This window comes from Scyliorhinus torazame, chromosome 6, assembly GCF_047496885.1.
Source record: "Scyliorhinus torazame isolate Kashiwa2021f chromosome 6, sScyTor2.1, whole genome shotgun sequence".
NCBI lineage: Eukaryota > Metazoa > Chordata > Chondrichthyes > Carcharhiniformes > Scyliorhinidae > Scyliorhinus > Scyliorhinus torazame.
The window spans coordinates 18,412,015-18,426,217 of NC_092712.1; the positions used below are offsets into that span (position 1 = coordinate 18,412,015).

A 14,203-nucleotide genomic window follows, 5' to 3' on the forward strand; every position below is an offset into this window, starting at 1 on the left:
AATCAGCAGAAGGGCACTCACACATGCTGACTGATTTTAATTATTCTCCTGGGTAGGCAGAGAGGAGTCCGTTATTAACTTCACATCTTTCTGCTGCAGGATCATTGGGCGCAAATACATTCTGTGATGCCCTGAGGCAGAGTATCCTGACAAAGTCAAAAGAGGAGGAGAAATAAGTCATGGGAATACAAATAAATGAGAACAGTCTGCAAAGAATGACAGGAGAAGGAGCTGGGGCTTTGGTCAAAATCACCCTGACACTCTGCATGGTCAAAATCACCCTGACACTCTGCATAAGATACAGTGGTGACAAGAAAGGCAAATATAATGTGGGTGTTTAGCTCGATGTCCAGGAAGTACTAGTTTGGACACTACATAGATTTCCCTCAACCTCTTGAGTCTCGGGTGTAGTTCCCATGTTTTGTTTTGGATTATCAAGGGAATAGAGAAACCGGATCTGAAAACAGACTTTAGGCCAAGGGAACAATTATTAACTCAACTGTAGTTTAGCTGTTTCACAAGTTGTTTTTTTTTTTTTTTTTTTTTGATTCATTTGGAGGTGGAGTTACTGGTAACCTTATCTTCCCCCCTCCCCTTGATGGTTTAAATACCCATGGGACCTCAATTTATGGCAGGTGGACCTGTAGAGAGGCAGAGGTGAAAGGGAGTGTGATCTTTGGTACTGGCCCATTGGTTGAGGATGTGCTCCTTTTATCATTCTGTGATGCGAAGAAAAGTGAAACGTGGAGTGCTGGATAGCAGGGCTAGTTTGCCTCATCACCAGGTGACCGCTCTCCAGAAGCTTGCTTGATCGGCTGGGGGGTTGGGGGGGGGGGGGGGGGGAGAGATTGTCCAGAGTTACTTCTGAAACTACTGGTTTATCGGCACCTGAGATGGTTAGCATTTGTAAGCGATTTGGGGAGATTGGTGCATAAGCCATTGATAGACCTGAAGGTCTTCCTCCCCTTTTGATGTGTTTGGTAACCGTGTTACTATGGATGTGAAAGCTTTGTCATTTGCCAAGTTCTCCCACAAAGACACTGTGCCATTTAACCTGCATTACATGTTCAAACCTCCGTGTGGGATGAGATCTAGAGTCCTTGAGCCACACAGAGCTGGTTTTTGCTCGTGTTTTGGAGCTATCTCCGGATTGAAGCTGCCTGCACTGTACGAATGATTTCCCTCCTGTCTCTGTCTCTCTCTCTCTCTCTCTCTCCAGGTCTGCGACAGTATATTGAATATTGGTCCTTGTGTAAATGCTTCAATGGGAGAACCTGCTTTCCTTTCCGAAGAGGTGAGTGAGAATTGGTTGTTTATAGAAAGTAGTAAATATGCAGCTCTGACTGTTTAGGTGCGAGTGTGCACAGGGAAAGACAGGTTACCACAACTGAGAAAGGGATCCAGGCTGAAACGTTTCCAGGTCAAAAGGAAAGTAGGGAGGTAGAGCAATAGGCGGAATAATGTGGTGAGCACCTGGTTTATTTCTCCATTGCAGGATCTCTTCATAAAAATCGAATGCAGATCCATGGAAGCTTGTGTATGTCCCGGCAGACAGCTCTGATTAGTTTGTGGGTGCCGATCCTGTTTCACTTTGAATTGGAGTTTGGTCTCTCGTGCAAGGTGAAGCTAAATTTCGTAGCTTGCAGTGAGATAGTTAAGTTGTGAATGTCTAGAGTTTTCAGCACGAGAACCTGTCCCAAGTTGTACAGTTGACAGACGTGAACTCTTGGCTGTCCCTTGGAGCTAGAAGAGAGAGAACAGGCTGTTTAGGACAGTCATAGAGAAGCGAGTAGTGTTAACTACTGACTCTGGTGCCTCGAGGTCCTGACAACTCCTCAGCACTGTTAAGAATGAGGGAGCATGGTGACTATGACCAAATAAACTGGAAAATGCATTCTTGTTGGACTTTGCTAGAACCAGTATAAAGTGTTTCCGAATCCAAGTGATACACAGGAGCATTAACCTTGTACTTCGTTTTAGTTTCAGAATAATCCGGAACCTGACTTGGAGATAGTTGTGTGTTCAGGATATGGAAAGAATGGTGCACTCTCCGTCTTGCAGGTAATAAACTGTACGCTAACTTCTGGTATCAATCAGCTCCCATACCCCTGGCCAGTCTGAATTAAAAAGATTGTCATCTGCGATGCAATCTCTCTAACATCTGTCTGCCTGTCTTTCTTATCTGTGGATACTACGATAGTCAATGCTTTTCCTCTTCCTAAGTTTCACAAAACCATGCTGAACCCATTTTCTCCTCCCTGCATCTTCAGTGTTTTGAAGTCAACGCTCATTACACAACTCAAAATGGTGGAACTTCTTACTTCCATCAGTCTCCATTATAGAACATACAGTGCAGAAGGAGGCCATTCGGACCATCAAGTCTGCCCGACCCACTTAAGCCCTCACTTCCCCCCTATCCCCGTAACCCAATAACCCCTCCTAACCTTTTTGGTCACTAAGGGCAATTTAACATGGCCAATCTACCTAACCTGCACGTCTTTGAACTGTGGGAGGAAACCGGAGCACCCGGAGGAAACCCATGCAGACACTGGTTTTAATCCATGGATTCTGGAAAGATTCCATTACATTTGAAAATGCTGATGTGACCTTTTTATTCAAAAAGGGAGAAACACACAAGCAGACAACTACAGCTCAGTACATGAACATCAGTCATGGGGGAAAATGTTAGAAGGTATTATGATAGCAGGGCACTTGGGAAAAATTCCGGGTCATCAGGCGGGATCAGCATGGTTTTGTGAATGGGAAATCATTTATTGGAGTTCTTTGAAGGAGTCACATGTGCTATAGATAAGGGGGAACCAGTGGATGTACTGTACTTAGATTTAGAGGCATTTAATAAGATGCTACGTCAAATGTTATAGTGAAAAATAAAAGCTCATGGTGGAGGGGGTAATGTGTAGGCAAGGATAGAAGACTTGTCTAGCTAGCAGGAAACAGGGTAGGTACAAATGTTTTTTTGGTTTGTAAGATGGAACAAATGGTGTGCCGCAGGGATTAGTACTGGAGCCTCAACATTTTACAATTCATATAAATGACTTGGATGATTTGCCTAATTAGCTGAGAACACAAAGATGGGTAGGATAGCAAGATGTGAAAAGGACACAAGTCTACAAAACAATATACGTAGGTTTAATGAGTGAGCTAAGATCTGGCAAATGGAGCAGAATTAGATTTATTGTCACGTGCACCAAGGTACAGTGAAAAGTATTATTCTGCGTACAGTCCAGGCAGATCGTTCCATGCATGAAAAAATACAAGACACGTTAAATGCGCATGAAAAAATACAAGACACGATAAATGCACAATGTAAATACATAGACACAGACATCGGGTGAAGCATACGGAGTGTACTACACATTAGAGAAGATGAGTAGAGAAATCAGTTAAGTCCATAAGAGGGTCATTCAGGAGTCTCGTAACAACAGGGAAGAAGCCGTTTTTGAATCTGGTAGTGCATGTTCTCAGACTTTTTATTATTATTACTATTATGAATTTGAAGCTGTCAACCATCTCTACCTCAGCACCATTAATGCAGACAGGGGTTTGTACGACACTTCCTGAAGTCGTTGACCAGCTCCTTAGTTTTGCTGATGTTGAGGGCGAGATAGTTGTCGTTACACCACTCCACCAGGTTCTCCATCTCCCGTCTGTACTCTGACTCATTGTTGTTTGAGATACGGTCGTGCCATCAGCAAACTTGTAGATGGAGTTGGAGCCAAATTTTGCCACGCAGTCATGTGTGTATAATGTGGAAGAGTGTGAAATAGTTCATTTTGACAGGAAGAATACAAAAGAAGCAAGTTATCAAAATGGTGAATGCTCAAGCGCTGCAGAGGGATCTGGGTGTCCTAGTGTGAGTCACAAAAAGTACAGCAAGTAATTAGGAAAGCTGATAGAATGTTATCATTTATTGTGATGGGAATTGAATACAAAAGTAGGGAGGTTATGCTTCAGTCTGGTTTAAGGGGCTGGTTTAGCACGGGGCTAAATAGCTGGCTTTTAAAGCAGATCAAGGCAGGACAGCAGCACGGTTCAATTCCCATACCAGCCTCACCGAACAGGCGCCGGAATGTGGCGACTAGGGGCTTTTCACAGTAACTTCATTTGAAGCTTACTTATGACAATAAGCAATTTTCATTTCATTTCATTTTTCATTTGTCATACAAGGAATTGGTGAGACCACAGGAAACCTACATCCCTCTGTATCTCTGAGCTGTGACCATTTAGATAATGTGCTTGAAAAATGGAATTTAAATTTTTTCCACATTATGCTCCATTTGCCAAGTCTTTGAGCACTCACTTAACCTTGTTGGCTATCTGTTGCTTTCTGTTGCTTTGCAGTGTATCGGATCTCAGAAGTGGTTTGCTGCAATTGTCCTTGGCCTCCCCGGATTGGAGAGAAAGGGGAAAACTCAAATGACTGTTCAAATCTGTCTTTTATTTGGTCGAATTATTATGAATAGTTTGCAACTTCATGTTAAGGAAACCCTTGTTCTAAGTTGCACTTTCTCCCCGTGTCTGCGTGGGTTTCCTCCGGATGCTCCGGTTTCTTCCCACGGTCCAAAGATGTGCAGGTTAGGTGGATTGGCCATGCTAAATTGCCCCTTAGGGGTTACGGGGATATGGTGAGGCGTGAGCTTGGGTGGGATGCTCTTTCCAAGGGTCGGTACAGGCTCGATGGGTTGACTGGCCGCCTCCTACACTGTAAATTCTATGATTCTATGACTTGCAAATCCTGTACCCACTGCTGCATTAAATTTTGGGATTACCAGGGTAATACCCAAGATCATTGGCCAATTCTGGAACATCCAAGGACAAATTTGTTACTTGAACAACTCTTTGAAAGGCAGTAGAATTTAGATTTTACCTTTTTCTCTCCGTTTGAGTTGTAGAGACTATATGAGTTCTTTTTTTCCTGCTGTTAGATAGGATTAATCTCAGGGGGACTGGAGGATTTCAAATGTGACCCTGTTTCAGAAAGGGGCAAAGGATAACCCAGGAAACTATAGACCTGTTAGCTTGACATCAATTGTGGGAAAACTGATGGAGGCCACAATACGGGATGAGATCAATATACACATGGAGAAAAATAAGTTAATGCTAGACACTCAACATGGCTTTGTCAAGGGCAGGTCATATCTGACAAATTTAGTTGAGTTTTTTGGTGAGGTGACACAGGCAGTGGACGAGGGTAGTTGGATGTTGTATAGTTGGATTTTCAGAAAGCATTTGATATGGTGCCACATGGCAGGCTGGTTAGCAAATTAAAAATGTTTGGGATTGATGGGTCCTTGGCAGCATGGATTAGCATGGGTAAGAGATAGGAAACAGGATAGGTATAGATAGGCATTTCTCAAATTGGAGAAGAGTTGAAAGTGGTGTTCCCTGGGGGGGGGGGGGGAGAGAGACGCATACATTTTATGATTTATATAAATGGTTTAGAAATGGGTGTTGAGGACAAGTTTGCAGACGATACAAAGCTAGGGAGAATAGTGAATTGTGAGGATGATGCTGAGAAACTTCAAAGGGACATTGACAAGTTGGCCAAATGGGCAGACACCTGGCAGATAAACTTCAATGCAGTGAAATGTGAGGTAATGCATTGTGGTCGAAGACAATATAGGCTCAATGGTGCAATTTTGAGGGGCGTACAGGAGCAGAGGGATCTTGGGGTTCAAGTGTATAATTCTCTGCAGGTGGCCAGGCAAATTGAAACAGTTGTTAAGAAGGTTTATAGCATCCTTGGGTTTATAAATAGAGGCATAGAGTATAAAAGCAAGGAAGTGAAGCTACACCTCTACAAATCATTGGTCAGACCACATTTGGAGTATTGTGTTCCGTTCTGGACACCTTATTTAAGGAAGGATGTTAAAGCCCTGGAGGAAGTGCAGAGGAGATTTACTCCAATGAAACCAGGAATGAAGAATTTTAGATACCAGGAAAGATTGGAGAAATTGGGCTTGTTCTCTTTGGAGCAGAGAAGATTAAGAGGTGACCTTTTTGAGGTGTTCAAAATTGTGAACAATTTTGACAGGGTAAAGATGGATATTCTTCGATCCCGGCTCTGGGTCACTGTCCGTGTGGAGTTTGCACGTTCTCCCTGTGTCTGCGTGGGTCTCACCCCCACAACCCAAAGATGTGCGGGGTAGGTGAATTGGCCACGCTAAATTAGCCCTTAATTGGAAAAAAAGAATTGGGTACTCTAAATTTAAAAAAAAAAGAAGATATTCTGTTTCCACTAGTTGGTATGTCAGTGACGAGGAGTTACAATTTCAAGATGGTCATCAAGAGGCTAGGAGTGAGATGAGGATAAACTTCTTTACTCAGAGTTGTTAGGGTTTGGAATGTGGTGCCTGGGAGAGTGGTGGAGGTAGATTCCATAGGAGGTTTCAAAAGAGAGCTGGGTATGTATTCAGAGTGATTAATTTAGAGGGCGACGGAGATAGAGCTGGAGAATGGGACTAGATGGGTAGCCCTTTTGGGAGCCAGTGCTGACAGGATGGGCCGCCTCCTGTGCTGTAAATAACAATAAACAGTAATATTGACTCTCCCGTGGTTAATTGCCTTTGTAGGAAATGGGATGTTTTCTGGCTGTTTGTTGTACCCTGCTGAGAGTTACACCGCCAGTTCTGGGAAAAGTGAGAATAGCAAGTTTATAAAGACCAGGGTACTTTCAGTCGACCAGAACATTTCACCAAAGCATCTGTGAGAAATGTAAAACATTCTGTTTGAATGAAAGGTTTTGGAGATTCTGTCCCTCCAGCCGTCACCCTTTCTATAAAACTGCTGAAAAGAAGGCAAAAGAGCAGGAAATCTAGTTGTTTGCTGCAGTTTTGACTGGACTGGTTAAAGAAACCCGTAGGTTGCGGTGATAGCGAGAGGTGAAGCCAAATACCTGTTAGTCCAGAAGAGTTGCAATAATAATTATAATTCGCCTCTAATCTGAGGAGCTATTTGCACCACTTTCCCACAGGGTATTCCCCATGCAGCAGCCTAAAATCGAAAAGCCAGTCAGTAGCTAAAAAACTCACTCAGCTGTGAGGCACACCGAGGACACCCAATAACCATTTGAATCTCTGTTTTTATTTTCAAACAGCGTAGTATTCGTGCCCAGGTTGTCACAACCTTTGAACTTCCTGGTTGCCATGATATGTGGACAGTGATTGCCTCTGATAAGAAAGATGAGGTAAACGCAAAGGTAAGAGGTAAAATAGATTTTTAGTCTTTGTATACATTTAACTTTTATATTTGAAACCAAAGATGACTAATTACAATGATGCTACAATCCCAGTTGGTGTTATAACTAGATGGGAAGATCCCAGAATGGATCCCTGACTCAAAGGACCGTTAATTTTACTTTCTTTTGGAAAATGCAGAGAAACAGAGTTACAGGACTGCTAATTAACAACAAAATAATAAAACATTTAGTAAACATGAAAGGTTGGATTATGCTCCAATAGTCCCTTGTTGAACAAATATACACATTTTAAGATTAACAAGGATTAAAAGTACATCTTAAACTACAATGGTCTCAGTAACATAAAGTCCCTTTAAGTACGCAGATTGGCTGTGGTCAAATACACACTACACTCTGAACCCAAGTGAATGTCTGGATTTCTCCTCACAATGCCCCCCAAATGTTTGTCACATGAGAGATTCAAAGCTCCACTCCCAAAAAACAGGCTTTATAATCTTCTTTCACAGCAATGCTTTCCATTAGTGGCTTGCATTCTGAAATCCAGCCTAACTTTTCCAAATTACTCTTTCAAACAAAGCTTCTGCTCCACCTTTAACAACAAATCCAGTATCCAGGTTTTACAACTCTTCCCCCCCCAAACCCCCTCTTCAGGATTTCTTTATCTTGACTGCTGTACAAAGTGTCACAATTGCTTTAACTCTCGATTCCCAGACTCTTATTAAAATTTTGATTTACCTCTGAAGTCTGCTTTCCCACTTCAGCTCTGGTTCCTGCAACTGTCTCTTTCACTCACAATACTTTGTCTGCTTCTACATTGAACTTTCCTGAATACCTTGGTCTCTGTTCTCTTCAGTCTTGAGACATTCTTTCTGTCCCAATCCTGTAGTTATCTGCATTATATCTGGTTGTTTGGGAAGTCTGCTTCTTTGCAGCTCACTTGTCCTGTCCAGCTTCTGACAGAGTTGAGAGATGTTCACTCACCAGTGTCCCTCTTCTGCTGCCTTGGCTTCCAGTTAAACTAAGAACAAAGGCAATCCCTTCCCTCTGGAAAGTGGCCCATGTTGCTAACCAACGACATATCCTTCTCTCGGCTTTTATTTACTCTTCACGCTGCAACCCTCTCCAAGCACAATAGAAGCACTATTGGGTGGAGATGTGGGCTTAAGTGGGGTGCTCGTTCAGGGGCCGGTGCAGACTCGATGGGCCAAATGTCGTTGTCCTACACTGTAAATTCTATGAAGCACAGCTTCATAGAATAGAATCTCTATAGTGCAGAAGGAGGCCATTCAGCCCATCAAGTCTGCACCGACCCTTGGAAAGAGCACCCTACCTAGGCCCATGCCCCGACCGTGTCCCAGTAACCCCCACCTAACCTTTTGGACACTTAAGGGGCAATTTAGCATGGCCAATCCACCTAACCTGCACCTTTTTGGACAGTGGGAGGAAACTGGAGCACCCAGAGGAAACCCACCCAGAGGGTAGCACAGTGGTTAGCACTGTGGCTTCACAGCGCCAGGGTCCCAGGTTCGGTTCCCGGCTTGGGTCAATGTCTGTGTGGAGTCTGCACGTTCTCCCCGTGTCTGCGTGGGTTTCCTCCGGGTGCTCCGGTTTCCTCCCGCAGTCCAAAGACGTGCAGGTTAGGTGGATTGGCCGTGCTAAATTGCCCTTAGCGACCAAAAAAGGTTAGATGGGGTTATTGAGTTTCGGGGATAGGATGGAAGTGAGGGCTTAAGTGGGTTGATGCAGACTTGATGGGTTGAATGGCCTCCTGCTGCACTGTATGTTCTATGTTCTCGCAGACACTGTGAGAATGTACAGACTCAACAGAGTCACCCCAGTCCGGAATTGAGCCCAGGCCCCTGGCGCTGTGAGGCTACAGTGCTAACCACTGTGACACTGTGCCACCCCTAGATGGTTTCTTCTGGATCCAAAATCCCCCACGGATTGAAACGCTGTTATCCAGCATGAATCTAACTATAGGTTTTTCCCTTCTATCCTTCCTTCCACAGAAGCATTAAACCCACTTCAAACTATACCTCGTGTCAAATGTTTCCCAATACAAATATAAATTCCTTAAAATTACCTTTGTTTTCCTAACAATTATTGGCACAATATCAGGGGTAGGGAAGTTTACATACCCTGGTGATAAAGGGGGATGTTGTTTACCTGATTACCACTTCCTGCTCTGTATCAGGAGCACTTCCCAGTTTATATAACTGATTTGTTGCACTGTCTTTCTAAATTGATCTACAGTGCAGTGTGGCATTGTTATTACAACACAGTTAGTTTTCCAAATCACTGTAACGTGGGACACTCTGGACGATTGTTCATTGGTAGTGAAAATGAAGCCAGGTGATTATTTGTCCTGTGGATAATATTCGCAGTAGAGAAACTAAATCACAAAATCTCAAAGCTGCACCCAGTGCCACATTGGCCTCATTAGTTTTGTGTTTCGCTTTGCTGATTGGGGTTCCTTTTGAATCGTTTAAATAAACAGCGTTTCACTCTGGTTGCTCCCACCGGGACTATATGTCTCCTCCAAGCTGGGTCAGTGAATATATTAAAGGCCGAGTTAAACTTGATTGACAAGAGAGCCGAGGGTTATGGGAGGCGGGCACGAAAGCGGAATTAAAGCCACATCAGGCCAGTGGATTGGTGGAGCAGGCCGACTACCCTGCTGCAGCTCCTAATTCTTCTGTTCTTCCGTCACCAGCACTTTATCTCCAGGGCTTTGGAAATGTCACCATAGAAACTGCGTTAGAGAGCCGGGATTGTGCAGAAATTCTCCACTGGATTATTTGTCCAGATTTAGGAACTAGGAGTTAAAATGTCAAAAAGCAATTGGGATGCAATGGTGACACTTTATTTGGTTATAGTCAACATTCTTGAACAGTCTTTCCAGCTCCGATTCTGGGGGATAAAGTGAGCCAAGTATTTTCTTCTGGAGAACATTTAGGTGACGGTGGTAATATTATTCAGTTTGAAGTAAACAGGATATGGAAGAATACGCAAATTTTGACAATACTCATCTCGAGGAGGGTTAATTCCGAGATGATCTGATTGGCAGGTAAAACAGTATAGAGCAATAGGTGGCCTTAAAAGAGGAGGTAGTTCAGGTATCAGGGCCACTGGACGCCATCCCAACCAGGGGACAGGAATTTGATTTCCCTGCATTGCTAAAGATATAAACTGAAAAAAAGAGTCTCATGATAAGTGTCAAGCTAATAAGAAAGCTGAATGCATGAGGTACAGAGGGTGACATGAAAAAGGAAATTTAACGGCTAAGAGAGAGTATGAGAATAAATCAATGGGTAACATAAAAGGAAACTGAAAAGACTTTATTGGATAGCAGTCTCCTCTCCTCTTTTAGTACCTGCTGCTATCCTTTATCCTGTTCTTTTAGCTTCTGCTATCTGTCTCCAGTTCTTCTCTCCTTTTAGCTGCTAGGGTCTGCCTCCAGGTCCTCCTCCTCCTCCTGCCATTTTCCTCCTTGATAATGTTATTTTCAGTTGAATTCAGCTCCTAATGATTTATAATTCCCACAGCAGCCAGAGGCTTGGGAAGGGAATGTGTCAATGAGCTGTAACCGGCCCACTTGTTTCTTGAATTTGAGTGATCCTTGAATGGTGGCTTCAATCTTTTTGGCAGGTCGATTTGTGGTACTTTAGCAAATGGCTTCTGAAAGTTGTTATGCTCAGCACCAACTGCGCTACCCTCACCCACTCCATTACCTCACCAGAGCTTGTCAAATCCAGACGATGATTTATTAACTTAACTTTGTCAATTATTTTATTTTAATTTTTCCAAGTGACAGTTAATTTTGTCTTAAATTATTGTCTCAAAGGGCCATTTAACCTTCCCTGTGAAACATGCAGGCTCTGTCAGGATGGTCCAGATTATTTTGAGAACAGTTTCTCCGCACCAGTAAACCTGAAGCTGAGTGAATACCTGAAGGGGGCCATAATTTTGGATTGGATTTGGATTTCTTTTATTGTCACATGTACAGTGAAAAGTATTGTTCTGCTTACAGTCCAGACAGATCATTCCATATATGAAAAAACACAGGACGTACATAAATACACAATGTGCTTCCGGGTGCGGCGATGACCAGCTGAGTCGCACGTTTCGGCAGCTCCCTGTGAAACGGACTTTTGGGCTCTTGATAGGAGCCCCAACGGCAATTTTAACGGCTGAAAACACCGTGCGGTAAACCAGAAGGGTGTTCCCCCTGGACACGGATGGAAAAAGGAGAGGAAAGTGGCCGGATTGCAGCGGATCCTTTGGAACAACGGCAAGGAAGGCAAGCAGAAACCAAGATGGCGTCGGAAGGTGGCAGTTTCATATGGGGCCCTGAACAACAAGAGTTTTTGAAACGCTGCGTGGAGGAGATAAAAAAGGAAATGAAGAAAGAGTTGTTGGCCCCGATATTACAGGCGATTGAAGGGCTGAAAGAGGAACAAAAGACCCAGGAGCAGGAGCTTCGGGTCGTGAAGGCGAAAGCAGCAGAGAATGAAAACGACATACAGGGCCTGGTGGTGAAGTCGGAGATACAGGAGGCACACCAGAAACGATCTGTGGAGAGGTTGGAGGCACTGGAAAATAACGCAAGGAGGAACAACTTGAGGATTCTTGGCCTTCCTGAAGGTGTGGAGGGGGCGGACGTCGGGGCATATGTGAGCACGATGCTGCACTCGTTAATGGGAGTGGAGGCCCCGACGGGTCCGTTGGAGGTGGAGGGAGCATACCGAGTTATGGTGCGAGGACCGAGAGCAGGAGAAGCTCCCAGAGCCATAGTGGTGAGATTTCTCCGTTTTAAGGATAGAGAAATGGTCCTTAGATGGGCGAAGAAAACTCGGTGTAGTAAATGGGAGAACGCGGTGATCCGCGTCTATCAAGATTGGAGTGCGGAGGTGGCGAGAAGGAGGGCGAGCTTTAATCGGGCCAAAGCGGTACTTCACAAAAAAAAGATAAAGTTTGGAATGCTGCAACCGGCAAGACTGTGGGTCACATATCAAGGGAGGCACCACTACTTTGAGACGGCGGATGAAGCGTGGACTTTTATTGTAGAAGAAAAATTGGAATGATTGGACTACGAAAATGAACGTTTGGACAAAGTGGTGGGACGAGTGGGGGGGGGGGCGAAGAGGGATTGTATGATTAATCCTGCGGTATGGTAACTTTTCTTTCTCCCACAGGTGGTGAGGGGGGGAGGTGGGGAGGGAGAGGAGATGGGGCGTTGGCCATGGGAGGCGGGGCCGAGGGAGAGGCGCGGGCTTGGTTCCCGCGCTATGATAATTATGGCGGGAATAGAGAAGCAGGAAGGAGGGGGCGCCGCACGGGGCGAGCCGTGATCACGGGGGGAAGCCGAGGTCAGCCAGAGTTTGCTGACTTCTGGGAGCAACATGGGGGGAGTAATTACGCTAGCGGGGGGTCTAGCGGGGGGGGGGGGGAGGGGGGAATTACTGGGTTGCTGCTGCTGGGGAAAGGGGGGAGTGGGTGCGGGAAAGGATGGGCGGGGGGGCACCGTCTGGGAGAAATACAGCCGCGTGGGAACTGGGCGAGAAGCTGGAAAAAGATGATGGCTAACCGGCAAGGGGGGGGGGTGGGAAGCCCCCCAACTCGGCTGATCACGTGGAACGTGAGGGGGCTTAACGGGCCGATAAAGAGGGCACGAGTACTCGCACACCTTAAGAAACTTAAAGCAGATGTGGTCATGTTACAGGAAACGCACCTGAAACTGATAGATCAGGTTAGGTTGCGCAAAGGATGGGTAGGGCAGGTGTTCCATTCGGGGCTGGATGCGAAAAACAGGGGGGTGGCTATATTAGTGGGGAAGCGGGTAATGTTCGAGGCAAAGACTATAGTGGCGGATAACGGGGGCAGATACGTGATGGTGAGTGGCAAATTACAGGGAGAGATGGTGGTGTTGGTAAACGTGTATGCCCCGAATTGGGACGATGCCAATTTTATGAGGCGAATGCTAGGACGCATCCCAGACCTAGAGACCGGAAAGCTGATAATGGGGGGAGACTTTAACACGGTGTTGGAACCAAGGCTGGATAGGTCGAAGTCCAGGACTGGTAGGAGGCCGGCAGCAGCCAAGGTGCTTAAGGATTTTATGGAGCAGATGGGAGGGGTGGACCCGTGGAGATTCAGTAGACCTAGGAGTAAGGAGTTCTCGTTTTTCTCCTATGTCCATAAAGTCTATTCACGCATAGACTTTTTTGTGTTGGGTAGGGCATTGATCCCGAGGGTGAGGGGAACGGAATATACGGCTATAGCCATTTCGGATCATGCCCCACACTGGGTAGACTTGGAGATAGGGGAGGAAACAAGAGGGCGTCCACCCTGGAGAATGGATATGGGACTAATGGCGGATGAGGGGGTGTGCTTAAGGGTGAGGGGATGCATTGAAAAGTACTTGGAACTCAATGACAATGGGGAGGTTCAGGTGGGAGTGGTCTGGGAGGCGTTGAAGGCGGTGGTTAGGGGGGAGCTGATATCAATAAGGACACATAAAGGGAAGCAGGAGAGTAAGGAACGGGAGCGGTTGTTGCAAGAACTTTTGAGGGTGGACAGACAGTATGCGGAAGCACCGGAGGAGGGACTGTATAGGGAAAGGCAAAGGCTGCATGTGGAATTTGACTTGCTGACCACAGGCACTGCAGAGGCACAATGGAGGAAGGCGCAGGGTGTACAGTATGAATATGGAGAGAAGGCGAGCAGATTGCTGGCACACCAATTGAGGAAAAGGGGAGCAGCGAGGGAAATAGGGGGGGTGAGAGACGAAGATGGAGAGACGGAGCGGGGAGCGGAGAGAGTGAATGAAGTGTTTAAGACATTTTATAAAAAATTGTATGAAGCTCAACCCCCGGATGGGAGGGAGAGAATGATGGAGTTTTTGGATCGGCTGGAAATTCCCAAGGTGGAAGAGCAGGAAAGGATGGGATTGGGAGCACAGATCACGGTAGAAGAAGTGGTGAA

At 45.4% G+C, this 14,203-nt stretch overlaps 1 protein-coding gene across 2 annotated transcripts in view; it reads left to right on the forward strand.

Annotated features, from left to right (window-relative positions):
• The window catches only part of cpsf1 (cleavage and polyadenylation specific factor 1), a 142,267-nt gene that overhangs the window by 52,457 nt on the left and 75,607 nt on the right, over window positions 1–14,203 (forward strand). For both annotated transcript variants that reach the window (XM_072507982.1, XM_072507983.1), the window contains 3 exons: window positions 1,220–1,294; window positions 1,981–2,061; window positions 7,118–7,219. In XM_072507982.1, coding sequence (XP_072364083.1) covers window positions 1,220–1,294; window positions 1,981–2,061; window positions 7,118–7,219 — 258 coding nt within the window. The remainder of the gene's footprint in view (window positions 1–1,219; window positions 1,295–1,980; window positions 2,062–7,117; window positions 7,220–14,203) is intronic.